Source organism: Phocoena sinus, chromosome 8 (assembly GCF_008692025.1).
Source record: "Phocoena sinus isolate mPhoSin1 chromosome 8, mPhoSin1.pri, whole genome shotgun sequence".
Lineage (NCBI taxonomy): Eukaryota > Metazoa > Chordata > Mammalia > Artiodactyla > Phocoenidae > Phocoena > Phocoena sinus.
The window spans coordinates 15,228,781-15,256,699 of record NC_045770.1 but is presented as its reverse complement, the minus strand read 5'-3'; the positions used below and the strand labels follow the sequence as shown (position 1 = coordinate 15,256,699).

Genomic DNA, 27,919 nt, shown 5'->3' with positions numbered 1-27,919 from the left:
ATATATATGAGAAATATATACACACACATATATGAAGTTTAATGCACTGTCCAAGTGAAATGTCCTAGTTGTCCTTGTGATTAAGGGGCCAACTTTCCAGGCAGCCAGCAGAGGTGTTAATTCTATTTGTCTCCCAGCAAACTTCCATCCCTTTGCCCACCCAATCCCACTACACTGGATGGCAGCTGGTGATGGCACAATAAAGATTTCTGCAGTCCCATCTTGAATGTGGCAGGTTGAAGATGTACTGCCAAGGGTGATCTAGGGCATGTTGTTTTGCTACCACATAATCTAGACTACCATGGGCAGTGGTTTGGCCACCACCTTGAGTCTATTTGGATATCTGTCTAAACCTGAATTTTTTTGTCAAAAACCTTAACGCAACAAAACAAATCTTGAGTAGCTCATGCCCTGCTCTTAGGAATTTTGTCGTTGTTTAAAAATAATGTTCAACTTTCTTTATCTTTTTTATTTTTTTAACCTAGTCACTGTTTACAGTTGTATGCTAAAGCCTGAAATATTGTCTGTGCTGTGGTATATGAGCATTGCCAATTTTATATTTATTGCAGCGAAGAAGAAACTGAAGATATAAGAAAATGAGGAGCATGACTGTGCTCCTAAATCTGTGTGGGTGCATGTGGGAGAAGTGAGTTGGGATCTCTTGAAAGGAGGCTTTTTGGGGTGGGGTCTCCCAGGCTTCTCCTTGGTGTTCCTGCTTGGGGATCACTGCTGCTAGTTGACTGGACCTCCCCAACGGAAGTTTGTGATTCCGCTTTGGCAAAATTTCATTGACTAGTAGAACTCATTCTGTTTCAATATAAATGTAAACATTTCACTCAAACTTGCTGTCTTTCTGTCTCCTTTATCATAGTTTGAATTCCCATGAAGAGAGGGGATTTTTTTTTTCCTACCTTATCACAGGCAAATTGGATACTTAGATCATCCTGCTGCTTTTCTGTGGAGCTGAATGTACCAAGCTGACCCTCATCACTTATCTCCTTGGGGGTGCAGAACGGCAGGGTAGGATGAGCAGATAGAAGGAATCCTAAGTAGATACGTGGAAATATTGTCAAGTGAAATGTTTCAGATTTGTTAATAGTATCTGGTAGTTAAAAACAGAATTAAGTCATTAAATTGACCTCTTGACCCTTTTTCCTAATTTCAAATCTTTAGAATTTTATTCACGTTAATTGTCCCAATTTCTATAGTTTCTCCATTCCTCATGCTAATAATCACCAGTTCTTTTTTACATTTTGGAATATTTCTTTCTACTGTTACCCCCAGCTTGAGCTTAAGTGCCTCAAATTAATTGGAGTATTCTGAGTTCCTGTGTCATCTAGGGAGAAAAGCTTCAGGATAACATTTCCCATATATTAACCACCTAAGCAGTTTAGGTAGGTGCATTTCCACTTTACTGTTGGCTGGGAGGCCTGGAGAAGTTTGCTGTCTTGTCAAAGATGAGTCATGTAATATAAATGGTTGAGCTGGGATTTGAACCCAGCTTTATCTGACTTCGAAGTCCTTGCTCTTAACCACTACTCATTCAACCTGGGGTGTCTTTTTAGCTCTAGATTCTGATTCACTGAGTTCATTGCAGATACATCCCTAGTTTCCTTTCAGTTGAAAGTCCTGGGAATGAAGTCACAGTCTTCTCACCTGGACCAAAGGCAACAGCTTCCTTCAGTCTCTGCAATCAATATACTCCCTTTCGATTCCATCCTCCACGTGGCCATGGAATTATTAGAATTTATTTAAAGTGCATTATCTGGCCATCTTGTTTCCCACCTTAAAACCAGCAGTAGAATTTGAATTGGGTTTATAGAGCCAAGAATTTTTGGTGGTACGCGTGAAGGGGTTCAAAGACTGGCAACTGTATTAACATGTCAGGAAGTTCAGATTGACAGGAGGATACTTGGGTAAGTGAAATAAGATTTAAAGTCTAAAACAGGAAAGTGTAAGTACAGTCAGTAATACATGGCAGAATGATTAAAGTAGGAGTTGTCAGCTTCCATATGCTGAGGGGTGGTGGTGGGGGCCACAAGTGCAGATGGAAATACTGAATGAGGGTTCATGTCAGACGTTCAGAAAACACAGCTGCCTCCTTTGCAGTCCACTCCATACATGAGTCCAGACAGTTCTGCAGGTGGGTTTCTGTGGATGTGTGCTGTGGACTACCTCATCTGACCTGGGTGAATGGCCTCAGTCTCAGTATAACAATGGCTGCTAGTGACAATGTGGACACAGTTCTCCTTTATCACCTTCGCCTCCCCAAGCTAACACATCTGCCCCAAGGACAGCCTCTTTAGAGCTGTGTGACCAGAACAAGGGTCACTTACCTGGCCCATTAGGGCCTATCCAGATGACTAACACCACCAACCACGCCAGCTATGATTACAGCAGATTGCTATGCCAATAAAATGTTCCTAAGCAGCTAAAAGTGTCTGTGGTTTTTGCGACATTCGCTTTATCACTTCTCACCATGGTGAGGCTATTGGATTAAAATGATTTACTCCTATAAAAGGATAAAATTTGGAGATAACTAAACTGAGGTATTTTTGTTTTTCTACTTGCCTCCCCCTGCCCGCCCTCCCCATGTAATCACACCAAGTTCCTCTCCACCCACCCCTCCAGAGGCATTGCCTTGTGAGCTGGTCACAGGGTCCCCTTAAATCACAGGACAGCAGTGAAAGCAGCCTGGGGCCTGAGGCTTTGCTGATTGTTTCCAAACTGCTGTGTGAACCTCTTCAGTGGCCCAGAAGTGGAAGAGAGGGTAGTGTGGTGGAAGGGGAAGCTCCCTCACCAGCATCTACTTGGGGAAGGAACCAGCAGGAGAATCCATCCCTGCTCTTCTCCAGCCAAGGCAGGAGTGAAACCTTAACTCAGCTACATATTTTTACATAGCCACAAAGCAAAGAACTTAATTGTTTTGCTAAACACATAGTCAAACTTTCTTGGGCCTGATTTTATGCTATGCCTCTTGCCTCTTGCTTATTTGCTGGCTTATTTTAACAAACCACATCAAAAATATGTATGAAAAAAACAAATTTTACACACTGATAAAGCTTTGACAGCACCCCTGTAAAAATTAATGACACATCAGTGTACTGCAGCATGCTCTTTGATAACCACTGATAGTCCAAGCTATTAAATATAACATCCAATGTGCTCCATGACCTGGCCCTCTTCAGTTCGTTTATATCCTCCCACCTCTTACTTTGAACTTCATGCCAATAGCATTGAACTCTGAGTCTCTGCCTTTGCCCCAAGCTGAGACCCTCTGGAATATGCTCCTGCCCCTTTGCCAAGCTAGCTCCTACTCATCTGTTAAGAGTCCTTCAGAGAGTCCTGGAATGTTTTCTGATTTCTCCTATTTTCAGCTCACATCTGTACTAGGTCTCTCATCTCTGAATTCCCATAATACCCTTTGTAAATCTTTTATCATTGCACTCAATCACTTTTCTACACTGCTAGATATGAATTCCTTAAGAACAGAGAATGTGTTTTAAGTATCTCTGTGTTCCCAGCACCTAGCTTAGTGACTAGTACACACTAGGCACTGAATAAATGAATGAATGGATAGGAGATCGAGTAATTTCTTCATGATCATCTAGCCAGTAACGGTCAGAATTGAAACCGGAATACAAATCATTTGACTTCAATTTCTGTCCTTTCAATGGTATTATGCTGCTGCTTGTAAGAAACAGTAGACATTATTCCAGCTAGTGATAAATTTACCTAAGAACAGTGAAAACTAGAAAGATGCAGTATATACGTATTACAAAAATTATTGAGACATTTTCTGGAATTGTTTGATTAGAACTAGATGGAATTATGAAAGATACGTGCACTCCAATATTCATAGCAACATTATCTTCAGTTGCCAAGACATGGAAGCAACCTAAGTGTCCATCAACAGATGAATGGATAAAGCAGATGTGGTATTATATACACGATGAGATACTACTCAGCCATAAAAAAGAATGAAATGTCACAATTTTCAGCAACATGGATGGACATGGAGGGTATTATGCTAAGTGAAATCAATCAGACAGAGAAAGACAAACACTGTAGGATATCACTTGTATGTAGAATCTAAAAAAACAACAAACTAGTGAATATAATAAAAAATAAGCAGACTCACAGATATAGAGAACAAACTAGAGGTTACCAGTGGGGAGAAGGAAGGGGGGAGGGGCAAGATAGCAGTAGGGAATAAAGAGGTGCAAACTATTATGTGTTAAATAAGCTACAAGGATATAGTGTACAACATGGGGAGTATAGCCAATATTTTATAATAACTATAAGGAGTATAACCTTTAAAAATTGTGAATCACTATATTGTACACCTGTAACTTATATAATATTGTACATCAATATAATACAAGTATACTTCAATAAAAAAAGAACTAGATGGAATTAATAAAGATGGTTTTTATAGGAAAAGTGAAGCTAGAAGAAAAAACTAGACTGGTTCAGAGGGACAAAAATATCGTGAATGAGAAAATCACCTTTGTGAAGACTCTAGGAACCAATGAAATAACAGAAGCAGCTATACGATGTAGCCTGTGTCCGAGCCAGAGTGTAAAGAGAGGGGACCTGTTCTGATAAGAACAACTTGGAATAAGGACTGGGTAGCTGTATGTGATCTTTAGATACAGTCAGAGAGGAGTAAAATGTTCTTCAGTTGCATCTTCTGATTTCTTAGCCAGAGACCCAAGCTTTCTTGAAATAGGAGGATGGCTGGCTCAGTTTTATCAGTGATCTTTGGAGACACGGATTTGAGTTGATCAATTATTCATCTGCTTGTTTTCAGCAACCTGATGACCAGCCTCATTTCCTGGAAAGCCCTGATGTTGGTTCCATCACATGGCCACAGGGAACCAGATGCCTGAACGCACTGTGCACATTTCCCCTTCTGAATGGTGAAAACGAAGGTTTAGGAAATGCAGAGTGGCTGATCTGTCTCTGGCAGAAAGTCCTGGCCACTTGGTCAAAGCTCTTCTCCCTCGACTCCCCTTCTACTCTTTAGACAATAGTTCAGGATGATGAATTCAGTCAAGCCCAGCTCCACTGTGTGCGGCATTTAGGAGGACAATGGAGATGAGAGGTGGATCCTGAAGGCTCAGAAACTGCAATTTGCCTAAGATGCACAATACAGGGAATTAAACATAGAACTTTCTATCATCAAAGTCCTTCTTTTTTCCACAACACCATGAAGCTGTGGGATGGGTATGAGACCTTATCCCCAGAATGACAGAGTACATACTGTACCTTTAACTGATTCCTAATCTGATGTGCACCCCCTTTTCACAGTCTTTGATGGAGAGATAAACAGACATGAGGGCAGCTCTGGGAAAGAACAGAACTTGCATGGTGGGAAGAAGGGCTGTACTCTTGCTTCTGGAGCTGCCTATACCCAGGACAATTCTATTTGAGCTCCAAGTAGATACACTGAGCCCTTTTTACGGTCACAGTGAAAACAGGGAACTTCAAGTTCATTTCCTTCAGGGGGGCTGGTTTTGCAACCTTTTTTTCTGGGTTAAAGTTATACCATTAGTTAATTCTAAAGTCTGTTTTGATTCTGCCACCCACCTACAGACATGACCACTACCTACCACCCAGATTCCTAAATTACTCGATCGGATTCAGCTAATCCACCCTGCTGTTGGTGAGTCTTAAAGTCATTTTAACAATACCCCTGAGCCAGCCGAAGCTTCCTTCCTGTCTTCTTGCTCCAAACTCTGAAAATCCTGTGACACAAAATGGAGCTGGACTCATGGAAAGCTGTGAACCTTGTCAGCTGCCTGGTGAATGGTCCCATTTCCCAGGTCCTTTCTGCATTCAGGATCAGAAAGATGGCCCACAGGGAAATGAAAGGAAGTCATCCAGCCTTGTGACCCAACACTGCCCTCTTCATCACCAGGGCTGGGGTTGGGCTTTTTATATAACATGGCAGAGAATGCAGCAGCTGGGCCTATGCAGAAGGCCAGGGGGCCTGCCCTCAGGACTTGACATCTCTTTGCACTTAGAAGTCTGGCTTTGAGACCTAGCACTGCCCTTCTTTTACGCTGACTGCTGCAGCCAACATAAAAAGCCTTCTCTCCACTCAGGGCTGCCAAAACTCAGAAAGGGCCTATTCATAACAGGCTTGTGCTGTCTCTCCCTCTGGCCCCCAATCCTCCTACCCACCATGGGTGGGGCAGCAGGGGTGAGGAAAGTTCTGCAGACCTGAGAACAGCAAGAAAACACAGGGCTGCTGCCCTCCCACTCTGTCTGAACACTCAGGGTTAAGCCCTTGAGACCTTGAAAAAGGAAAAGATGTTGCCCGGAGAAAGGGAGCAAACAGAAATATTGATCATCCACAGTTGTTTGGCCCCAGATTGGTAGTTCTCAAAATTTATTGAGTATATAGCAAACTTCTGGAGTGCTTCCTAAAATGCAGATTCCTGGGTTACACCTCTAGAGACTGTGATTCAAAAACAGCAAGTAGGGTCTCCATGAGCATTTTTTTGTTTTTGTTTTTGTTTTTTGTTTTTGTTTGTTTGTGGTACGCGGGCCTCTCACTGTTGTGACCTCTCCCGTTGCGGAGCAACAGGCTCCAGACGCGCAGGCTCAGCGGCCATGGCCCACGGGCACAGCCGCTCCGCAGCATGTGGGATCTTCCTGGACCGGGGCATGAACCCATGTCCCCTGCATCGGCAGGCGGACTCTCAACCACTGCGCCACCAGGGAAGCCCTCCATGAGCATTTTGAACGGGCCTAGAGGCACATTTTGCCCCCAAACCTGAGGCAGAGTTGGAATGTTTCTCCCCACCCCCAAGCCCAGGCTGGGATTATTCAGTACAGCCTCAGCACCAACCAGCCTATGGCAGAAATGCTCCGGTCCTCAACTTGTGGTCCCCACAGAACCTGGGAAAGCTCCTGGCACAGACAGGGTAGACCAGTTAAATCACATCAGCCTCAGTGGGGAGCTCAAGCTCAGGGTGGCAGTATTTCTTAGAGTTCCAGATTTACTGGGAGGTTTGTGATGAGGGAAAAAGTGAAGTCCAGTTGGAATGTGGAAATCTACATTGACTCTCCACGCTGGGCTGCTGACTGCATGGAGGGCTCATTGTGAAGATACCTCTTGTAATCTGAGGGTCCTCCGATTCCGATTCAGGTTTGTATAGATATGTGGGGTAGAGTACTGGACCAAGGCACAGGGGACTTTAGTGAGCTACTCATGAGCTGACTTTTTCTGGGCTTCGCTCTGCCTATCTGTAAAATGAGGGGTTGGCCCAGGAGTCTGCTAAGGTTCTAGAGTTCTCTAGCCCCTGCAGCTTGCTTCTGTTCTTCATCCTCACGTATGAATGCTTGGGCAGGGGCTAGGTCTAATTCTCTCCCTCACTCTTTGCCCAGTATAACCAGAAGAGTACCTGGTACATAGTAGGTGCCCATTAAATATTTATTGCAGGAATGAATACATATTTATAACAGGTCATAAGCTAAAATAGTCCTCACTGGAACAATGCCCAGGTAGTAAGGCAGGGGCAGGGACTGAGGCTGCTGGAATCTTGCAAGCAAGAAAACCCTGACAAGCCAATGGCCTAGGTGGCTTCATCAGGGTATCTGACAACTTCAGAGGTGGCCTTTCTTTCCCTTTAAACATATCTAATTTGTCTTAGGTATGTTCTTAGAATTTGTGTACACTGTAGAAAATTTATAAATTTTAAAAATATATTAAATGAATGTAAAGACCATCCAACCAGTGATCTTTCTTTCTTTCTTTCTTTCTTTCCTGAACTTGTCTATACTTTTGGAATTAGAGGAAAATGATATGATACATGTTATTTATTTACATTTATTTGTATTTATTTATTTTTGACTGCATTGGGTCTTCGTTGCTGCGTGCAGGCTTTCTTTAATTGGGGCCAGCGGGAGCTACTCTTTGTTGTGGTGTATGGGCTTCTCACAGTGGTGGCTTCTCTGTATGGCCTCTAGGCGCGGCCTTCAGTAGTCGTGGTGCGTGGCCTCAGTAGTTGTGGTGCAGGGGCTTAGTTGCTCCGCGGCACGTGGGATCTTCCCGGACCCCGTGTCCCCTGCATTGGCAGGCAGATTCTTAACCACTGCACCACCAGGGAAGCCCGATACATGTTATTTAAAAAGCCACCTGTAATTCAAGGGTAATCATTGCCAAATTTTATGCAGTTTTCAACGTTTTTCTATGCATGTCTATGTATTTGGAAAACATACTGTTTATATAGGGTCATAACCTGAATTCTCTGCTTGCATGTCCCTTAATGTCTTAAGCATCACTTTCAATGGCTTCATGATAATCGTACATTTAAGCACTCCCTCATTATGGACATTTAAGCTGTTTCCTTTAAGCTTTGTATTATAAGGATCACAGCGATAAGGATATTTGCCCACACTTTTTTTTATCTGTATTTCTTATTTCCTTAGGATAGCATCCCAGAAGTGGAATTATTTGGTCAAAGAGTGTAAAGCTCTTTAAGTTCTTGAGACGTGGTGCCAAACTATTTTGTAGAAGTTTCTTTCTGTTTTTTTGTTTTGTTTTGTTTTGTTTTGCAGTATGCGGGCCTCTCACTGTTGTGGCCTCTCCCGTTGCGGAGCACAGGCTCCGGACGCGCAGGCTCAGCGGCCATGGCTCATGGGCCCAGCTGCTCTGCAGCACGTGGGATCTTCCCGGACCGGGGCACGAACCCGTGTCCCCTGCATCGGCAGGCGGACTCTCAACCGCTGTGCCACCAGGGAAGCCCTGAAGTTTCTTTCAACGAGCTTTGTAGCTGCCCCAGCAGAGAAGAAGAGAAACAGCCCTTCGAGCTTGAAGGCATCCTTGAAGCTGTGTGGCCGCTGCAGTGGGAGGCGGGAACGCACAGGGTTCCTCGGGCATTTCTGTCTCGGATTCCCCTCCATGGGCAGTTTCCTAGTTCTTAGAAATTTTTCTTTTCTTAAGATAATTGGGAGGAAAAAAAAACGTCCCAGGGGTGGAGGATGTTAGTGGTAATGGCAGTAGTGGTGGGGGTGAGGGTGACCCTTTCGTGTGAAAAAGAGAATTTGTCAACAAGAATCCAACACTTGGAGATCCTTCACGGAAACATCCATCTAATCCAAAGTGAGCTTCCAGAGAAGGTCAGGATAATGAAAGAGGAGCCGGTAACAGGATAGGAGTGGGAGAAGGCCTTCAGCTGGAAAGCGGCGTCCCCTTTAAGACCCAAACCGAAGCCTGGCCCTTTAAATCTGTGTCAGTTTCCCCTGACGTCAGCGGGCGGGCCGGCAGCCCTGCTGTTTACCGCCCCGCGGCGTTGCTCACTCCCCGGAGTTCTGAGCACCGAAGCCGGCGCCCCAGAAACTCGCCGCGCCGCGCGGTGTCGGGTCGCTACCACCTATCACGCCCCTCACCCTCAGACTCTCCTCCTTTCGCGGCCGACCCCGCCGCCGGCTTCCGCTCCCTTCCGCCCTCCCTCCCTCCCTCCCTCGCTCCCCTTTCCCGGCGTCTCCAGGCTCCCAGCAACTAGCCGCCTCCGGGCTGTCACGGCCCTGGCGGGCGCCCGCCGGGTCTCCCAGCAGTGCTCGGCCCCTCGCGAGCTGGGGCCCCTTCCTGTGGCCCGTACCCCAACCCCTCCCCACCCCCTCCCAGCCGCCCCATCCCCTCCCTGGCCGCTGAGAGCGCGTCTGCGGCTCCAGGGGAGGGACCGTTTCCTAATCTCAGGCCGAGGTTAAAGTTCTGGTCCTGGTGAGATGCTGGAAGCTGCGGCTAGAGCCGCAACCCGCCCCGGAGGTGACTTGTCGCTTATCGTCGCCGCCGCCGCTGCTGCCGCCACTGCCGCCCGGCCGGGGCCATGTTCGCTCTGGGCTTGCCCTTCTTTGCACTCTTGGTGGCCTCGGTCGAGAGCCATCTGGGGGTTCTGGGGCCTAAGAACGTCTCGCAGAAAGACGCCGAGTTTGAGCGCACCTACGTGGATGAGGTCAACAGCGAGCTGGTCAACATCTACACCTTCAACCATACTGTGACCCGCAACCGGGTGAGGGAAGGGGCTGGGCTCGGGGCTGGTGGTGCGTGGGCTAGCGGACCAGGGTTCCGCGATGCTGTCAGTCCCCAAGAACAGCCGCCCCACTGGGTTTCCCAGAACCACGCTGGACCCTCTTGCCAGCCCTTCTTCCTTTGCCAGGGATGTTTGTTCTGAAGCTACCAGTGGACAGTTTCTGAAGTTGCCTCTTTCCCATCTTCTCTTTGATCCCTTCCTTTCTACCAGCTGTAGTCTGAGCAGGACTGGCCTGCTCCCTACCCAGCACCCAGAGTCTGACAGTGCTGTGGGGTCTGGGAGCAAGGAAGCAGGCTTGCTACTGGGCTTGGCCCAGAAAACCCCAGGGGGATGAGACAGGCCCAAACTGAAAGGCTCTGCCTCCAGGGAGTTATAACTGAGACTCCCCAGGGAAATGAATGCAGGACTTCCCAGGCTGCTGTAACTGCTGGGAACTTCCCAGCCCTCTTCCTTCCCTTGGAAAGACAGCTGGCCTTGTAAGTTGAAGGTGGTGGAGATACAGCCAACCCCAGGTTGGGTGGGAGGGGAGAAGGAGTTTGCCTACCATGGAGAAGCTTCCTCACCCTGATTTCTCTTTCATTTCTCCCCAGCTGTGAGTTGAACATGGGCACAGCTAGGTCTGGGAAGCCTAGACCCCAGGCAGGGCTGAGATTTGGAGCACTCTTGCAGCCTGGCTCACGGTCTCCTGCTCAGCTCTCACCAGGACTGGATTTACTAAGAAGTGGTGGAGTTCAGAATGGGAATCTGATTTTTTTTTTTTTTTCAGAATGGGGAGGGATTGGGTTTTGATGGCAGGCCAGGATCTGCCTTCAGTGCCTGGTTCTCTGAAGTTTGATCTCATCCAACTTAGAGTCCTTTCTCTTTTTGCCCCCATATGTGGGGTTACCCTGAGAACGGTGGCCTCTATCCGTCTGGGAGGTGCTGCCCTAAGGGCTTGGGTTTCAGCAGCCCAATAACAAGCAATTCCAGGATTTATTTTATTTTTTTCTTTAAGCTCCGACTGTCCTATATACTTTCCTCCATAGTGCCAATGGTGGGAGTGTCTCCATTTTATAGTGGGGGATGTTGAGGCTCAGAGATGTGAAGTGACTTTTCCACAGCCCTATCCCTTGGTCAGAGCTAAGGATAGAACTTGGCCTTCTTGGCTTTCAACGATCCCTGTTCCCCCACCTCCCCGTGGCCTCTGGCTGCCAGATGAGTTGTAGAATAGGAACTTCCTGGCTCACAAGGAAGAAGGTTGGGGAGCACTTCTTGCTCTCCCGTGTCCCTGTGTGTGCGCATGTGTGTACATGCACGTGTGTGCAGGCATGTGCATCCGTGAACTTTTATAGCAATGGGGTATGCTGGGGATACCTGAGGTCTCCATTGTGTTTCCCATCCTCTCCCCTAAGTCCCTCCTGGAGTCTGGGGGCTGCTCTGGCAGATGAAGGGGCATAAGTAGCTCCCCAGCTCGACCTGGATGGGGAAAGCACAAAGCCGTCTGCTTGAGGGAGGGCAGAGCTCACAGTCTCTGGAGCCATGTGTTCCCGTGGCAGAATTAGAGTCACCACGGGCTTGACTTAGGGACATTTCTGTGTCATCTTTCAGACAGAGGGCGTGAGAGTGTCCGTGAATGTCCTGAACAAGCAGAAGGGGGCTCCTTTGCTGTTTGTGGTCCGCCAGAAGGAGGCGGTGGTGTCCTTCCAGGTGCCCCTGATCCTGCGAGGGATGTGAGTGGGACCCGGGGACCAGGGAGGGGGGGTAGGCCCAGGCCAGGCCTTGCCCAGAGCCTCACTCAGGGCCTTGTCCAGGGCCCCCGACCACCTGGGTGCCCCTCTGTTTCTCCTCCCCATTCCCCAAGCCAGGAGGCTGGTCAACGGCACAAGGGCCCAGCCAGCTGACCTGGAGCTTGTCAGCCTAGTGGAGGTGGGGTAGGGAGGTAGTGGGACCAGAGCGGAGGAATTGGGGCTCTGCTCCCCTGGAGTGGCATGCTGGCTGTCATGGAACCGCAGTCATGTCTCATCTCTGCCTCGGGCCATAGGTTTCAGCGCAAGTACCTCTACCAAAAGGTGGAACGAACGCTGTGTCAGCCCCCCACCAAGAATGAGTCCGAGGTCCAGTTCTTCTACGTGGATGTGTCCACTCTGTCACCAGTCAACACCACGTACCAGCTCCGCGTCAGCCGAATGGATGACTTCGTGCTCAGGTGTGCAGGGGAGAGCGAGGGGGCCACAGGACTGACCTCCTTCACAAGCTCTGGGAGTAACGGTGGGGGGCTCTTCTCTGCCCCACAGGACCGGAGAGCAGTTCAGCTTTAATACCACGGCGGCGCAGCCCCAGGTAAGACCTCCCTGTCAACGGTCCCTCCAGAGGAGAAATGGGGAAGCTTGAACTTGGGGGTGGGAGTGGTCAGCACTCTTTGCCAGGAGTTTCAGGTTGGTTGTACTCTCTGTGGAGGACTCTCTAGAAGCAGGAGCACTTGTCCTAAGGTGGCGGGGAACACACAGTATAGGAAGTGCAGAGACATGGGGTTTGGCTGCCATCTTTCCTACTTGCCCCTTGGGCACTGTCCTGAGTGCCCAGCTGAGGCTGAGGGGAGTGGTGTATGGGAAATGGACCTGCTTGTGGGCAAGGCCTTTCTTCCCAGAGAGCCTCCACTGCCCAACCCTGGGAGGATTCACACTCTTCCCTTCTAGAGGGGCAAAGAGAGCATCCTCATGGGATGGGGCTCTCCCCGCCCTCCCTATGCCCTCAGTACTTCAAGTATGAGTTCCCGGAAGGAGTGGACTCAGTCATTGTCAAGGTGACCTCCAACAAGGCCTTCCCCTGCTCAGTCATCTCCATCCAGGATGTCCTGGTAAGTAACCTGCCCTTTTACTCTCCACCAGTGGATAGCAGGGCTGCTGAAGAGAGGGGACAGGGCCCAGGACCCTGCCCATCTGTCTGTCCCCTCCTCCCTCTGTAGTGCCCTGTCTATGACCTAGACAACAACGTAGCCTTCATTGGCATGTACCAGACTATGACCAAGAAGGCAGCCATCACCGTGCAGGTAGGAAATGGGCATGGCCCGATGGGGGATGTGGCCAGGTGATTAGCTTTCCTAACCCTCTCTTCTTTTCCCCTGCCCCATTCCTACCCTACCCACAGGACTGAGTCTTGGCCGTCCAGTCCCTGAGACTTTGGGTCCCCTGATATATGCAAGCATTGAATCACAATCCCAGTTGCCTTTGGGGACAGGAAAGAGCAGAGTACCCTTTATGGCTGCTCTGTACACTTCATCACCACAGCTGGGAGAGGAAAGGGCCCTGGCTGGTGATGAGGGCTGCCCTTGGCAAAGGCTGAAGCCTGCACTGGGGGCAGGGAGGGAGAGACATGTGTTCAGCTCACGACATCTACTTGTGCAGCTGACGGAGGCACCACGGCCCCTCCACTTTTTCTCCTGACTGATGCCCAGGCTATAATAGGGCACCCATGGGTTCCATGATGATGGGGCATACCCTCATTTGCTCACCTGGCAGTAGTGTTAGTGCAGGGTATGGGCTCTGGAGTCAGATGATCCTGGCTCTACCACTTACTGGCAGTGTGACCCTAAGCTAACGTCCAACAGGGATAATGATAGTACTTACTCATAAGGATCTTTGTGAGGATTCAATAAAATAATATATGAGCAAAGAGTTTAGCATAGTGTCTGGCCTGACACTATGTATTCAGGCCAGACAGGGTTAGGTATTCAGAAAAGGATGGTGATGGCGATGACAAATGATGACGGTGCTGTGATGATGGCAGTCATCTTCGTCATCACTATCCTTACCATCCTCCTCATCGTCACCATCATTGCCATTATCACCGTCCTCATCCTGCAGCGCAAAGACTTCCCCAGCAACAGCTTTTACGTGGTAGTGGTGGTGAAAACTGAAGACCAAGCCTGTGGAGGCTCCCTGCCTTTCTACCCCTTTATAGAAGGTACATTTTGTGCCCTGGGCTTGGCCAGGGGTGGGAGGGCTTGGACACTTCCTGGGAGGTAAAAGAGCCTGTGTGGCTGATTGATGGATCTGATGGGATGTGGGTTTCTGGCTCCAGACTCTCCCAGGCCTGGTCCCACCAACTCTAGCCAAGCTCCAGGCAGGCGCTGGTTTGCCATTTTGCCATTTTACTTCCAGATGAACCGGTCGATCAGGGGCACCGCCAGAAGACCCTGTCAGTGTTGGTCTCTCGAGCAGTCACGTGTGAGTGTGGGTGGCTGAGTGGGGATGGCCTGGCCACTGGCTCTTCTTTCAGGCCTGGGGTAGGGAGTGTTCTCTGAATGGGAAGGGTGAGGAGGACCTACTCGAGCAGGCTGACAGGGTAGGAAGGAGGAGTGGTCTTGGAGGGCTTCATGACGGGGGGTGGGGGGGGGCGGCAGGAGGGTGAGTAATGTGCTTTGGAGCATCCATGAGTAAAGAGATTGAGGGACTGAGTTCTAGGTCTGTCTCTGCCACTGTGGGCAGTGTAATCTCATTGAGCCTCAGTTTCCCCATCTCTGTAACAGGAGTAATAGAATCTGTTAGTCTCTATTAGTCTCACTAAGTCGGCTTAGCACAAAATTAGTAGGAAAGTTCCAGGCCCCTTAGTCATGCTCGATAAATGTTTACTGAGTGATTGAATAGAGCCCTTTGTAAACTGGAAAGTATAAGATAAAAATAAAGGATTGTGACGGAAGGGGAAAGAAGCTGCCTCTCCTACATGGATTCCTTATTCAGCACATTTGTTTTGAGTCCCTTCTGTGTGCTTGGTGCTGTGCTCTAGCTGTGGTCCTGAGGGTGCCCCTGTCTAGAGCCTGTTGCTATGCAGGGTGCCGAAGGCTGTGAGGAACCCAGGACAGTCACTGTGGGAGGTCAGGGCAGAGAAAGCCTCCTAGAGGACACAGCTCCTCAGCTGTGTTTTGAAGGTTAAGTCAAGGAGGGGTCTTGGAGAAAGAAGTCGGGGAGGAAGTTCTAGCAGAGGGAGCCGTGTGAGCAGAGCCAGGAATTATGTAGAGTTTGGCATATTGTTGGCACTGGCTGGGTCATTCCACCTGCGGGGAGACGTGGAGAGAGACGAGCCTGGGCCCTGCGTGCTGTGATGGGCAGGCTTGGGAAGTACTGGTGTATTTTCCTTCCCACTTCCCTGCCCACAGCCGAGGCCTACGTTGGCGGTATGCTCTTTTGCCTGGGCATATTTCTCTCCTTCTACCTGCTTACCGTGCTCCTGGCCTGCTGGGAGAACTGGAGGTAAAGTGGGACCGCTGGGCCCTCCCCTGCTCTGGGGTAGGTCAGGCATGGGGAAATGGCCTGGCAGGATCTGTGTGGCCCTGGATAATCTCCATCCACGAGGCATAGGAATGCAGGTCCCTGTGAGGGTCTGAGGTCCCTGGGCCTCTGCTCTGGAAACCAACCCCGCCCCTCAACCTTCTTCCCAAGCAGGGAGACCCCGCATTGCTTCCCAGCTGGGGAGGACCCCTGGGATCATGGATGGAGGACAGGGTTATGGGGTGGAGAGGGTGGAAGGCAGGCCAGCCCAGCATAGGAGGGATCCTCCGGCTGCCCTTCTGGTTTGTCTCTGGATTCCGTCCCTGCAGGCAGAGGAAGAAGAGCCTTCTGGTGGCCGTGGACCGAGCCTGCCCAGAAAGCGGTACCTCCAGAGGGTCTGGGTCGGTGGGCTGTTTGCTTTGTGGTTTGGTGGGGATAGTGGTGGATGGTTCCCTTGGGGGTTGGAGGAAGAAGGTCCCACTGAGGGCTTCTGGATGTTCAGACAGGGAGTAACACTGTAGGTGGAAATGGGGCTGGGGCAGTGTGCCTCTTGGTCCCTAACGTGCCCGTCTTAAAGACTGTCACTTGATTCATTCAGTGTCTGAGTCTAGGTACGCTGTCTGCCGCTTCAGAGAATGCGACTCACCGTCTCTGGGATTATTAACCTTTCGTTCTCTTTCCCCTTCTTCTACCCCTCTCTCTCTATCCTCCCTCCTGCTTGGGACCTTCTTTCTCAGCTTCTCTCCTTGGTAAGCTCCAGGTGCTGTGGGCGGAGGAGCTGGAGTCCAGAGTGGGGAGGGGGAGGGGAAGTAGAGGGGTGTCTGGGTGGGACCCGTGCAGGCCGATGCTGGTCTGTCCTTGCTGCTGGTAACTTAGATGGTCAATTCCTTGACTTTGCTGTCTTTCTAGGGAGGAAAGAGGGGGCTGAGAGTTTCTAATGGGGCAGGTGGTGGTGGTGGGATAGGTGTCTGCTGGTATAGGTGCTTATTCCTTGCTGCCGCCATGGCCCCTCTGTGTCTCTCTTTGGATTCTTCCTTCCCCCTTCTCCCTGGCTTGCAGCCTCTCTCTGCTTCCAAGGCTAAGGGATCCTTGACTTCTTTCTTTCTTTTTCTTTTTTTTATGACTCATAAATTATAGTTTATTGAATTTTTAGAAACAGAATAATTAAGCATTGCAAATTTGTTTTAACATTTCTGTTGAAAAAACCTTTAAAGTGTATTACATACATACTTTAATAGCCACAATATACTCTATGATATTAATTTTTCATGGTAACAAAGGGCTTTGAATATTAATCAGTATGCTAAATACTAAACTACTGTAATATGTGCAAGAGATTTCCTAGTACATTTATTCTCATTTAGCCCGGTAGCACCCTGCAGGTGAGGAAGGTAATGTAAGGGGGTCCCTGACTTCTTGTTGCAGGTCACCCTCGGGTCCTGGCCGATTCCTTCCCTGGCAGCTCCCCGTACGAGGGCTACAACTACGGCTCCTTTGGTACGCGTCCGCACTTGAGCTCATGCTTGCCCACTCGCCCGTCACCACCTCCAGGGTGGCCTCCTCGGCGCCCCCTGGAGACGGGTCCAGAGTCCCCTGCCCTGAGGTCTCTTCTGCCTGCCTCACCATTACTATTCCCTACAGAGAATGGTTCCGGCTCCACTGGATCCACGGACGGTCTGGTTGGCAGCGCGGGCCCTGGGGACCTCTCCTACAATTACCAGGGTGAGTGGGCCAGGCGGGGCAGAGCTGTGCGGTGCAGGGCTGGTGCTGGCTGCATGAACCGTGACGGTGGGAGGTTGCCTCTTCTGCCAGACGCTGGAACCAGGGAAGGGCTTGCTGTCTCCCCACCCCTCTCCTCCTTCATCCCTTCCTCCTTGGTCCCACTTCCCCGGTAACTTTCCCTTTCCTTTGAAGGGCACGACCAGTTCAAGCGACGCCTCCCCTTTGGCCAGATGCGGCAGCTGTGCATTGCCATGGGTAGATGTGGGGAGGGCGAGTGCTGCTCTACCAATCAGCTCCTGCCAGGGCGGTTGACTGGAGCCAGAAGGCTCTAGGACCAGAAAGATGCTTTGTGCATGGCTTCCCCATCTAATGCCCATCTAATGCCAATAGCTCGTGTGTCTTTTGAGATAGGCAGGCACTGGCCCCTGATGCTGGCAAGCTGGCATCCCCCAGGCCAGATATTCTGGTTGGCTGTTGTGTTTCCCAGCACCTCACTCTCTGGCCTTCTGGGGCTCATGGGCCGGGGTGTCATGTCCTGGCCCCAGGGGCCTTTGGTCAGCAAGGTTACAGGAGGAAGCTTCCGAAGGCACAAGAAAAGAACAGGATAAAGGATTAGAGAGGAGGCAGCCTCTTACCCTTGCCTGCACCCCAGGGCCCACTGGGTCTTTACCCAGTGGGGGCCAAGGCAGTGTCTTCTCAGAACCCACACAGCTGGGCATCTTCTAATCAGCGTGACTTCTGCCAAATTCAGTCCTGCTGCTCGTGTCTGGGGCCCGGGGTCTGCTCGGTGTCCTGGCCTGGAAGCCTAGCTCAGTGAGGCGGCAGGGCTGGAGCGGTCCCTGTTTGGTGGCCTCTTCGCAGAGTCCACCCTTATTGCCCTCAAGGACTTAGGAGCACCCGATACATCCTCCCCAGGCCTGAGCCCACCTCTAACCCCGCTCTGAGCCCACAGTTTGCCTCTTCCCACTGCCTAGTAATTGTGACAATTGTCCCAGGTGGGTGGGGACAGACCTTGGGTCCTGTGCCCACTAGGTTACCCTTCTCCCCTTTCTGCCCCAGACCATTCCCTTGATCCTGTGGGCACCCGGCCACGACTGGGACTCCATGAGCTCTGTGGAGGAGGACGACTATGACACATTGGCCAGACATCGATTCAGACAAGAATGTCATCGCACCAAGGTGTGTCCCCACGTGGGTTGGCCCTGGTCACGGGCTCCCAATGAAGGGAGATTGTGTGTTCAGCCCCAGTGTATCTCCCCACTGGGTGGCATGTTATGAAAGCAAAGGGAAGGAGCTTGGCTGGGGTGGCACAGATTCCAGGGGAAATTGACTCGGCTCCCAGCCCTCTGGACTGCCCAGAAACCCGGCCCGCTGGAATTCTGGCCTGTGGGAGAGAAGCCCCCCCATGTCCTCCTCTAACCTGGGCGAGAGGGGCTTCTCTGGGGCAGTGGGGCAGGGGGCTCACTCCAGCTTCTCCCCAGCAATACCTCTGCGTGGCTGACCTGGCACGCAAGGACAAACGCGTCCTGCGGAAAAAGTACCAGATCTACTTCTGGTGAGTGGGTGGAGCAGGCCGGCCTTCCTGTCATTGGCAGGACAGTGCGGTGGGTTCTCGGGTTCTTCCTCGGTGCTGCCACCTCACCGCCACCCTCCCACTCCTCAGGAACATTGCCACCATTGCTGTCTTCTATGCACTTCCTGTGGTGCAGCTGGTGATCACCTACCAGACGGTGAGCGGGCAGGGGCCGGCTCCCCAGGGCCCATGCTAAATGCCCTCGAGGAGCTGCCACAGGCTGGGACAATGCCCCAGTGCAGAGCCTTCCAGCCTGCGGCTTTGGAGCCAGCACAGGTCCTAGGTCATGGGTCCCAGGTTCCCATCCCAACTCTGCCTTACCATCTGGGTGGCCTTGAGCAAGTCACTCAACCTCCCTGAGCCTCAGTCGGTTCATCTGAAAAATGGGGGCAGCATGCCAGCAATGGTGGCACCTCCCCCAGGTCATGGGGATTTATGAAACAAAAGTGCTGGGACTTTGTAAGTCTCGGTTTCCCTTCCCTCTTCTCTGTACTGTGGGGCAAGAACCTCCGTCATGGTCATGCCTCAGGGTTTTCAGCCACACCTAGCGAGGGGGGCAGTGACTTACCAAAAGTGGGGCTTGCTGGTGTCGCGTGCGCACATGTGCTGGTGTGGCGGCACCTCCCACCCGTTGCAGAACAGGACTGGTGGTGGCGCAGGCTGTGGACTGGGGCACTTTAGCAGCGCCCCCTCCCTGCTCCCGCTGCAGGTGGTGAATGTCACAGGGAACCAGGACATCTGCTACTACAACTTCCTCTGCGCCCACCCTCTAGGCAACCTCAGGTGGGGATCCACTTGGGAGGAGGCCCCTTTTCCCGTCGTACGGTGAACCAGGGCAGGGGCAGGGGCTCTGCAAATGCCCGCCCCGGGTGGGGAAGTGGCCAGGGCATGAGGCCAAGGCAACGTGCCCGCTGTCGCCCCTTCCAGCGCTTTCAACAACATCCTCAGCAACCTGGGGTACATCCTGCTGGGGCTGCTCTTCCTGCTGGTCATTCTGCAGCGGGAGATCAACCACAACCGGGCCCTGCTGCGCAACGACCTCTACGCCCTGGTGAGGAGCGCTCGCCTGCCCGCTGACGCCTCAGACCCTTCCTAGCAGGCGGGGCCCTGCCCAGCCCTGCACAGCCCTGCACAGCCCTGCACAGCCCTGCACAGCCCTGCACAGCCCAGCCCTGCCCTGCCCAGCCCTGTCCAGCCCTGCCCTGCCCAGCCCTGCCCTGTCCAGCCCTGCCCTGCCCAGCCCTGCCCTGCCCTGCCCTGCCCTGCCCAGCCCAGCCCTGCCCAGCCCTGCCCTGCCCTGCCCAACCCTGCCCTGCCCTGCCCAGCCCAGTACTGCCCAGCCCTGCCCTGCCCAGCCCTGCCCAGCCCTGCCCAGCCCTGCCCTGCCCTGCCCAGCCCTGCCCTGCCCAGCCCTGCCCAGCCCAGCCCTGCCCAGCCCTGCCCAGCCCTGCCCAGCCCTGCCCTGCCCAACCCTGCTCAGCCCAGCCCAGCCCTGCCCAGCCCTGCCCAGCCCTGCCCTGCCCTGCCCAGCCCAGCCCAACCCAGCCCAGCCCAGCCCAGCCCTGCCCTGCCCTGCCCTGCCCTGCCCAGCCCAGCCCAGCCCAGCCCTGCCCAGCCCTGCCCAGCCCTGCCCTGCCCTGCCCTGCCCTGCCCAGCCCAGCCCAGCCCAGCCCAGCCCAGCCCAGCCCTGCCCTGCCCTGCCCAGCCCTGCCCAGCCCTGCCCAGCCCAGCCCAGCCCTGCCCTGCCCTGCCCAGCCCAGCCCAGCCCAGCCCAGCCCTGCCCAGCCCTGCCCAGCCCTGCCCTGCCCTGCCCTGCCCTGCCCAGCCCAGCCCAGCCCAGCCCAGCCCAGCCCAGCCCAGCCCTGCCTGCCCTGCCCTGCCCAGCCCAGCCCAGCCCAGCCCAGCCCAGCCCAGCCCAGCCCTGCCCTGCCCTGCCCTGCCCAGCCCTGCCCAGCCCTGCCCAGCCCAGCCCAGCCCTGCCCTGCCCTGCCCAGCCCAGCCCAGCCCAGCCCAGCCCTGCCCAGCCCTGCCCAGCCCTGCCCTGCCCTGCCCTGCCCTGCCCAGCCCAGCCCAGCCCAGCCCAGCCCAGCCCAGCCCAGCCCTGCCCTGCCCTGCCCTGCCCAGCCCAGCCCAGCCCAGCCCAGCCCTGCCCAGCCCAGCCCAGCCCTGCCCTGCCCTGCCCTGCCCAGCCCAGCCCAGCCCAGCCCAGCCCAGCCCAGCCCTGCCCTGCCCTGCCCTGCCCAGCCCTGCCCTGCCCTGCCCTGCCCAGCCCTGCCCTGCCCAACCCTGCCCAGCCCTGCCCTGCCCTGCCCTGCCCAGCCCTGCCCTGCCCAGCCCTGCCCTTGCTAAATACCCACTCTACCCCCCATCCCACTCCTTTCTCATGATCTCCCTCTTTAGGGCCCCTTCCTTCCTCCCTTCCCGCCTTACCTCATCTCTCCCTTCCCTTCTCTCTCCGCAACAGGAATGTGGGATCCCCAAACACTTTGGCCTCTTCTATGCCATGGGCACGGCCCTGATGATGGAGGGGCTACTTAGCGCTTGCTATCACGTCTGCCCCAACTATACCAATTTCCAGTTTGGTGAGCGGGGCCTCCCTCTTCCCCGGCTGAACCTCAACAGGCATCTGCCTCAGTCTGCCATCCCCATTCACCCGCAGGGATTGGGATCCCCAAGATACAGCCATGTAGGCGACTCCAGGGCTGGAGGACCTGTGTGAACACGCATCCTAGCTTGTAGAAAATAAGCGTCTGGATGCTATTTCATGCATCTCTCAAGCCTCTCCTATGGAAGGCACGTGCACGCACTGAGAAAACAGAGAATTCAGATGCGGTCCCCGATCTCAGAGGGCTCGGACTAAGTTGTCCTTGTCGTCAGGGGAAGTCAGACTGTGGGTGACAGCCAGTGGGGCGGCAGTGGGGCGTGGCAGGGACAGTTAAGGAGCTGCAGTTCCAGCTTTGCTCAGTGGCTGTGACGAGGTGTGGGGACCGGGCTTCCGTGCCCGGGCTCCGCAGATGTTTCCGTAGCTCACGTCCACGTCCCTCCACCTAGACACGTCATTCATGTACATGATCGCGGGGCTCTGCATGCTGAAGCTGTACCAGAAGCGGCACCCAGACATCAACGCCAGTGCCTACAGTGCCTATGCCTGCTTGGCCATCGTCATTTTCTTCTCTGTGCTGGGCGTGGTGAGGCCCCGGCCTGCTCTGCTCACCCGTAGGAAAGGTGCACACGTGTGCACACACCCCCGTCCAACCCCTGCAGGAGAGAGCCCTGCTCCTTCCCTAAAGTGCCCTCCCAGCCTGGTGGGCTTAGAGCCGGCTCTCCCAGAGGAAGGGCGGGCCGGGAGAGCAGCTTTCTCCTCAGCCCTGCCTTTGGTGGCCCCAACAGGTCTTCGGCAAAGGGAACACAGCATTCTGGGTCATCTTCTCGGTCATTCACATCATTGCCACCCTGCTCCTCAGCACACAGCTCTATTACATGGGCCGCTGGAAGCTGGGTGAGCGCTCGCCTGGGGCCTGCTGGGGTTGGTGGCCTCGGGGACCTGTTCTCACGGGAGACTTTTGGGTTCTGCCCTCTCACAGGGGGCCCAGGGAAGTCACTGGGTACGGAATTCAATGAGGCCTTGGCACAGCTGTGCCCCCGAGAGGCCCTGGGTCCTCTCAGCTAGCACAGACCAGGGGCCGGGACAAAAGGGTGCCCGTGCCTTTCAGCACCTTCCCTTCTTATAGACTCGGGGATCTGCCGTCGCATTCTCCACGTGCTCTACACGGACTGCATCCGGCAGTGCAGCGGGCCCCTCTACGTGGTACCTGCCCAGCTCCCCGGGCCCCTCCTCCTCTATCTCCACTCTTCCTCTTCCCTCCACTGGGGGCACTCGGAGCGCAGCTGAGAGCCCAGGGCGGGGTGGGGGACCCTCTGACGGGCCTCCCGCCACTTCTCTCCCCGTCTCTCAGTTCCCCTGTCTCTGCTTCCCTCCAGGACCGCATGGTGCTGCTGGTTATGGGCAACATTATCAACTGGTCACTGTGAGTCCGGCCGTCATCTGTGTAGCCAGGCTGGGTGGGCAGCTCGGTGCTTGGCCAGCCATGGGCTTCCGTGGGGAACATGGACAAATTTGGGCATGAGACATGGGGGCTGGAGAGAGAGGTGTGGGCCCCTGGGGTTCTAGAATCTTCTGTGGGCCTCTGAACCCAGCCCCACATCCTCATAAAACATGGGTTGGTGGGGAGGGAGAGCCCTTTCCTTGCTCCTCCCCTGCTTCACCAGCTCTTCCTCCCTCCTGCCAGGGCTGCCTATGGGCTCATCATGCGTCCCAATGATTTTGCCTCCTACTTGTTGGCCATTGGCATCTGCAACCTGCTTCTTTACTTTGCCTTCTACATCATTATGAAGGTGAGCGGGGATGGCTGAGCCCCTCAGCCAGCTGCTCTGCCTTGTGGGGAGGGAGATGGGCACAGCCTCCCTGGGGCAGCACCAAGAGGGAGTGAGAATTTCTCTGTCCATCTCTCCAGGCTACTGAGTCTTGAGGAGGGGAGAGGCTAGTCTCTTGCACGTACTCCCCGGAGCCAGCTATATCCTCAGACCCGTTTCCTGAGCCCCTTCTGTATTCTAAGTATGGCCCGTAGAAACTGGTAGCACTTGAGGCCACAGCTGGCAAGAGCCCCGTTCTGCGGAGAAGGGGTTGAGGAGGTGGGGCTTGCTGAGTCTGTGTTGGGCTTGGGCCTCCGAGGGCTAGGTGCTTCCCAAGGGCCCCTCGTGCCATCCAACGTGAGAGGAGCCCCCAGGCCATACACCCCCCAGCACAGGGTTCTGGGCACATGGATGGAGGCCCAGCCAGGGTGGACCTCAGGGGTGAGGACACCAGGCTGCTAGTGTAGGGACAAGTTGAGCTGTGTAGGGTGATGGGATGGATCCGGGAAGGCTTCCTAAAGCATGCATCCTGAAAGCCTGGGGCGGCGCTTCAAGGGCAGGCCGGGAAGTGGGGCAGGGCCCTCAGGCTGCTCTTCCCCATCTTCCCCCCAGCTCCGGAGCGGGGAGAGGATCAAGCTCATTCCCCTGCTCTGTATCATCTGCACCTCGGTGGTCTGGGGCTTTGCACTCTTCTTCTTCTTCCAGGGGCTCAGCACCTGGCAGGTGAGTGGTCCTCCTGCCAAGAGGCTACGGGAGTCGCCCACAGGCTCGTCGTGAGCCCAAAAACGGCCAGTTCTCTTTTCAAAAATTGTTTGTGAGCATCGCCCGTGCTTTTCACAGCTGCTTTCTCATTTCGTCCTCCTACCGTTCACCATGCCGGCGTGGAAGTATCCCCATTTTACTTATGAGGCAGTTGAGGCTCAGACAGACCCAGTGACCTGCCCAAGGTCACACAACCAGTGGTGGCACAGCTGGGGTGTGAAGCCAGAGGTGTCAGGCTCTTCCCTCTGCCTCGTAGGGCACCTGCTGTGATCAGAACGAAGTCTGGCAGCGTCTCTGCCTTTGAAGCACTTATAATCTAGTCCCAGAAAGAGAGAGACTGTCAGTTCCTGGCTTTTCTTTACAATATGGTACATGAGATGAAGGGTAATAGACTAGACAGGTAGGGGATGTGTAGGAGGGCAGAGGACAGAAAGGCTTCTGTGAGTTAGGAGGTCCAGGAAAGCTGCTTAGAGGAGGCAGGGCTTGCTCTTGGCCTTTAGAGACCCTGGCTGATGGGGAAGGGCCCTGTGGCCCAGAGGTGCCATGACTTGAGTAACGAGGCAGAGGCAGCTTAGGGGTCAGTGACTGCATTCGCTTGGGAGCCGGGTAAAGACCGTGAGCTCCTTGAGGGCACTGCGGAGCTTTCTTGGTCATCTCTGTGGTCTCAGCATATGGCACAGACGGCCCCCAGACACAGAGTGAGGTCCAGCCAGTGTTTGCTGGACGGAGGTTGGGGAGGTAATGGCGGACCTCGAGGGCCTCGGGTCATGGCCCACAGGTCCTGGCTACTGCCACCCTTGGGCGGGGCTGTGTGAGCTGACAATAGTGCTTTGGAGAGAAAGTGAGCCGGGAGGAGCCCTGGAGGACTGATTGGAGCCGGGGGCGGAGTCCAAGGCAGGGAACGGAGTTAGGAGGCTTTGGTGGCCTTCTAGTCCTTCAAGGGAATCATGACCAGTACTCTCAGGGAGCAATCTGCAACTAAAGGCCAATTCTTAGATGTGGGAGATGAGGGCAAGGGGTGAGCCTGAAAAAGGGTGCTCTCCATGGGCTTCCCTGGTGGCGCAGCGGTTGAGAGTCCGCCTGCCGATGCAGGGGATACGGGTTCGTGCCCGGTCTGGGAGGATCCTACATGCCGCAGAGCGGCTGGGCCCGTGAGCCATGGCCGCTGAGCTTGCGCGTCCGGAGCCTGTGCTCCGCAACGGGAGAGGCCACAACAGGGAGAGGCCGGTGTACCGCAAAAAAAAAAAAAAAAAAATAAGGGTGTCTCTCCAGCCTAGGGCTGGGGCTGGGAACGGAGAGTGCCTGGAGGGGATGGGAGCTGGTCTGGCCCAGCCTCCCCTGGGCGGTGTCAGCAGGCAGCTCTCCCTGTTCCACCCCAGAAAACCCCTGCAGAGTCACGGGAGCACAACCGGGACTGCATCCTCCTCGACTTCTTTGATGACCACGACATCTGGCACTTCCTCTCCTCCATCGCCATGTTTGGGTCATTCCTGGTATGTCGGGGAGGCTGGAGAGGGGGCGGAGGTGGCCTCCTTTCCTGGGCTTGACTCCGCATCCGCCCTCCAGGTGTTGCTGACACTGGACGACGACCTGGACACAGTGCAGCGGGACAAGATCTACGTCTTCTAGTGGGAGCCGGGCCCCTTGCTTCTCTCACTGGGCCCTTAGCTCCTCTGCCGCACTGCCCAGAGCCTCCGAAGTGCCAGGGGCGTGAGTCCCAGCCCTGTTGCCCAGTGCCAGGTGGCCGTGGGACAGCGAGGTCCAGCCCAGGCTTGGCCTGGGACAGTCACAGGGTGGCCTTGAGCCTTGTTCCTGCCCTCTGCCGGGGAGGAGGCCTGCTCCCCTGAAACCCTGGATGTTGGCCAAATTGCTGTTTTCTTCTCAGCATTGGGGCCCTCCACAGGTCCCCATCCGTCAGCTCTCTGTTTGTCATCTGCAGAAGAAAGGAGGGAAGTGTTGCCTGCCCATCTCATGCCTTGCATTCTGCCCATCCTTCCCCTCCCCCCTGGCCTGGGACCCAAAGCCCTTTCTTCTTCCCCGAGCTTCCACTCCAGGGCCCTGGTCTGGGGCCTGATTCTCTGTCCTGCACCAGGGTTCTCTCCACTACTCCTGGGTCTGCACCTGGCTGCCATCACTGCCCACTCAGCTCAGCCAGGATGGATGGGGCTGTCGGATTTTGGGGGACCGGCCAGCTGGTGCTGGGCTTTTGGTGCTAAGGGCTGCGAGGGTCCCAGGCAGTGCTGCCTCCTACCCTCTGACCTGTGCTCAGGGCTGGCTCTTTAGCAACGAGCGTCAGCCCACATTGTCAGAACCACCTTTGATCGAAGGACTGAATTCAGAGATCACTTTCGTATCCCGTCAGCTCCCAGACTGATGTTGGCACCAGGATTGGAGGGAAAAAGCAACTCACTTTCCTTCCCTTCCTTTTTCTTTCCAGGCCCTTAGTCCTGCCAAGCCCCAGTTGGGGGCCTTTCAGTGCCATTGACCCTGCCCAAGAATGTCCAGAGACGAAGGAGTGGAGGTACAAAGAGCCCAGCCCGGCCGGCCTCCTCCACGGCCACGGGAGCCCCAGTGCCTATCTTGGAAAGGGGCTCAGGGAAGGGACATGACATTCCCCTCTATGTCCCTGGTTCAGCCTCACTCTAGGACCCAGGGCTGGCTCCTAAGTTTCCGTCCAGTCTTCAGCCAAGTTCTGTGTCAGTCGCACACATGCACACATATGAAATCTTGGAGTTTACACTGAGTTGCCCCAGCTCTGGTTCCCCTGGCTGCTCTGCGCCTTGGATCCTCTTCGCCCTACCTGGTCTGTTCTAGATGCCAAGGTCGGGGGAGGTCAGGTCGGGCCTCTGCCTTGGGGATGGGAATGTGTTTTATTCTCCTCAGTTTGTTTTTATAGCTCTCCTTTGGGCTGGGGAGAGGAGGAGGGAGGGTCTGGATCTTTTTTCAGAGCTCCGTTTAATGTCTGTTTCCATGCTATGGTTGCATTTCTGTTTTCTATGAATGAGTCTGCATTCAATTAAAGAAACAACCAGATGCAGTTCTTGGGCCCATCTTTGCTCCCTCTTTCTGGGTGAAGATGTTGAGAATGATGGGTGGGGCAGGGCGCCCCCATTTCCCAGGTCTTCTGGTCTACCTTTCTCTTCCAAGCCCCAGTCCCATCAGGAATAGCAGTCCCTCGATGCCCTCACGTTTTTTTCTCTCTTTGAGCAACGGCAATCAATTCAGTCAACATTTACCAGGGGCCTGCTCCATGCCAGGTGCCATGAGGGTGAAGAGGATAGCGTAGTGAAAAAGCCTTAGCTGTGCCATCTCACCTCCGAGAGTCTCCCCTTACCTGGCAAATGGCAGCAGCCCCCGCCCACCTGGTCCCCACCCACCAGTCAGACGAGCTTCACTTCTGATCTGAGCCTCTCCCAGCTCGGCGGGCTGCAGGCCGCAGGCACAGGCAGTACTCCCTGACCTGCTTTAATGGACAGGTGGTACTCTGGAAACACCAGATGGTGATGGATGGTGGGAGAGTGGGCATGTGGATGACATGCAGGCTCCAAGAGGAAGGAGATTTGAAATGACCCTGGAAGGTTGATTTAGATTTCCGCAGGCTAAGGAGGACAAGACGGGGAGCGGGTGGGGGTGGGAGTGGGCGGGTAGCGGGGAAGCTGGTGAATTCAGGACACAACCGGAGGTCTGGGCTCCTCTCTAGCCGATCCCCAGCTCCTCTCCATGCTCTTCCCCGCAGATGCCAACTAGGGGGCAATATAGCTCTTCGCGCCACTAGGGCTCTGGCGTCGGGAGCTGGCTGTGGTGGGCAGACCCTCCCTAGACTGCCTGGCCCGGCCGTCCCTCTCCTGGTGGTGCCGGGTGTGTGGTGGAGAGTTGTTAGCCCTTACCTGCCAGGCTGCCCTAGGATGGGGTGGTTGCCACAGCAGGGCAGGCCAGAGACCCCACTGGAGGCCTCTCACCTTCCTTCACTTCCTATCCGTTCCCGGTACCCCACCACCCACCCCCGAAGCAAGATTTGAGCAGGTCTCCTTCCTGGGTGATGGGGTCCAGTCTGTTTTCCAGGGGGGTAGGGACTGTTTAAAAGGGAGGGAGGGATGATAGCAGCCTCCGAACCTCCTACCCCAGTGTTGGTGTCTCAGGCCCTAGAGACCCCCTGG

The 27,919-nt window shown here is 54.1% G+C and overlaps 1 protein-coding gene across 1 annotated transcript; it reads left to right on the top strand.

Moving 5' to 3' along the window:
- Positions 1–9,822: 9,822 nt before the first annotated feature.
- SIDT2 (SID1 transmembrane family member 2) lies at positions 9,823–26,802 on the top strand. The gene is given in 29 exon segments (XM_032639638.1): positions 9,823–10,025; positions 11,634–11,755; positions 12,067–12,231; positions 12,320–12,365; positions 12,781–12,882; positions 12,991–13,074; positions 13,889–13,988; positions 14,186–14,251; positions 15,181–15,274; positions 15,622–15,674; positions 16,718–16,789; positions 16,934–17,014; positions 17,207–17,269; positions 18,074–18,111; positions 18,113–18,157; positions 18,159–18,197; positions 18,496–18,569; positions 18,678–18,744; positions 19,297–19,370; positions 19,515–19,638; positions 21,052–21,169; positions 21,639–21,775; positions 21,978–22,086; positions 22,319–22,395; positions 22,569–22,615; positions 22,877–22,982; positions 23,613–23,723; positions 25,142–25,255; positions 25,329–26,802. Coding segments are annotated over 29 exon segments (2,574 nt in total). The 5' UTR covers positions 9,823–9,842; the 3' UTR covers positions 25,392–26,802.
- Positions 26,803–27,919: the final 1,117 nt, after the last annotated feature.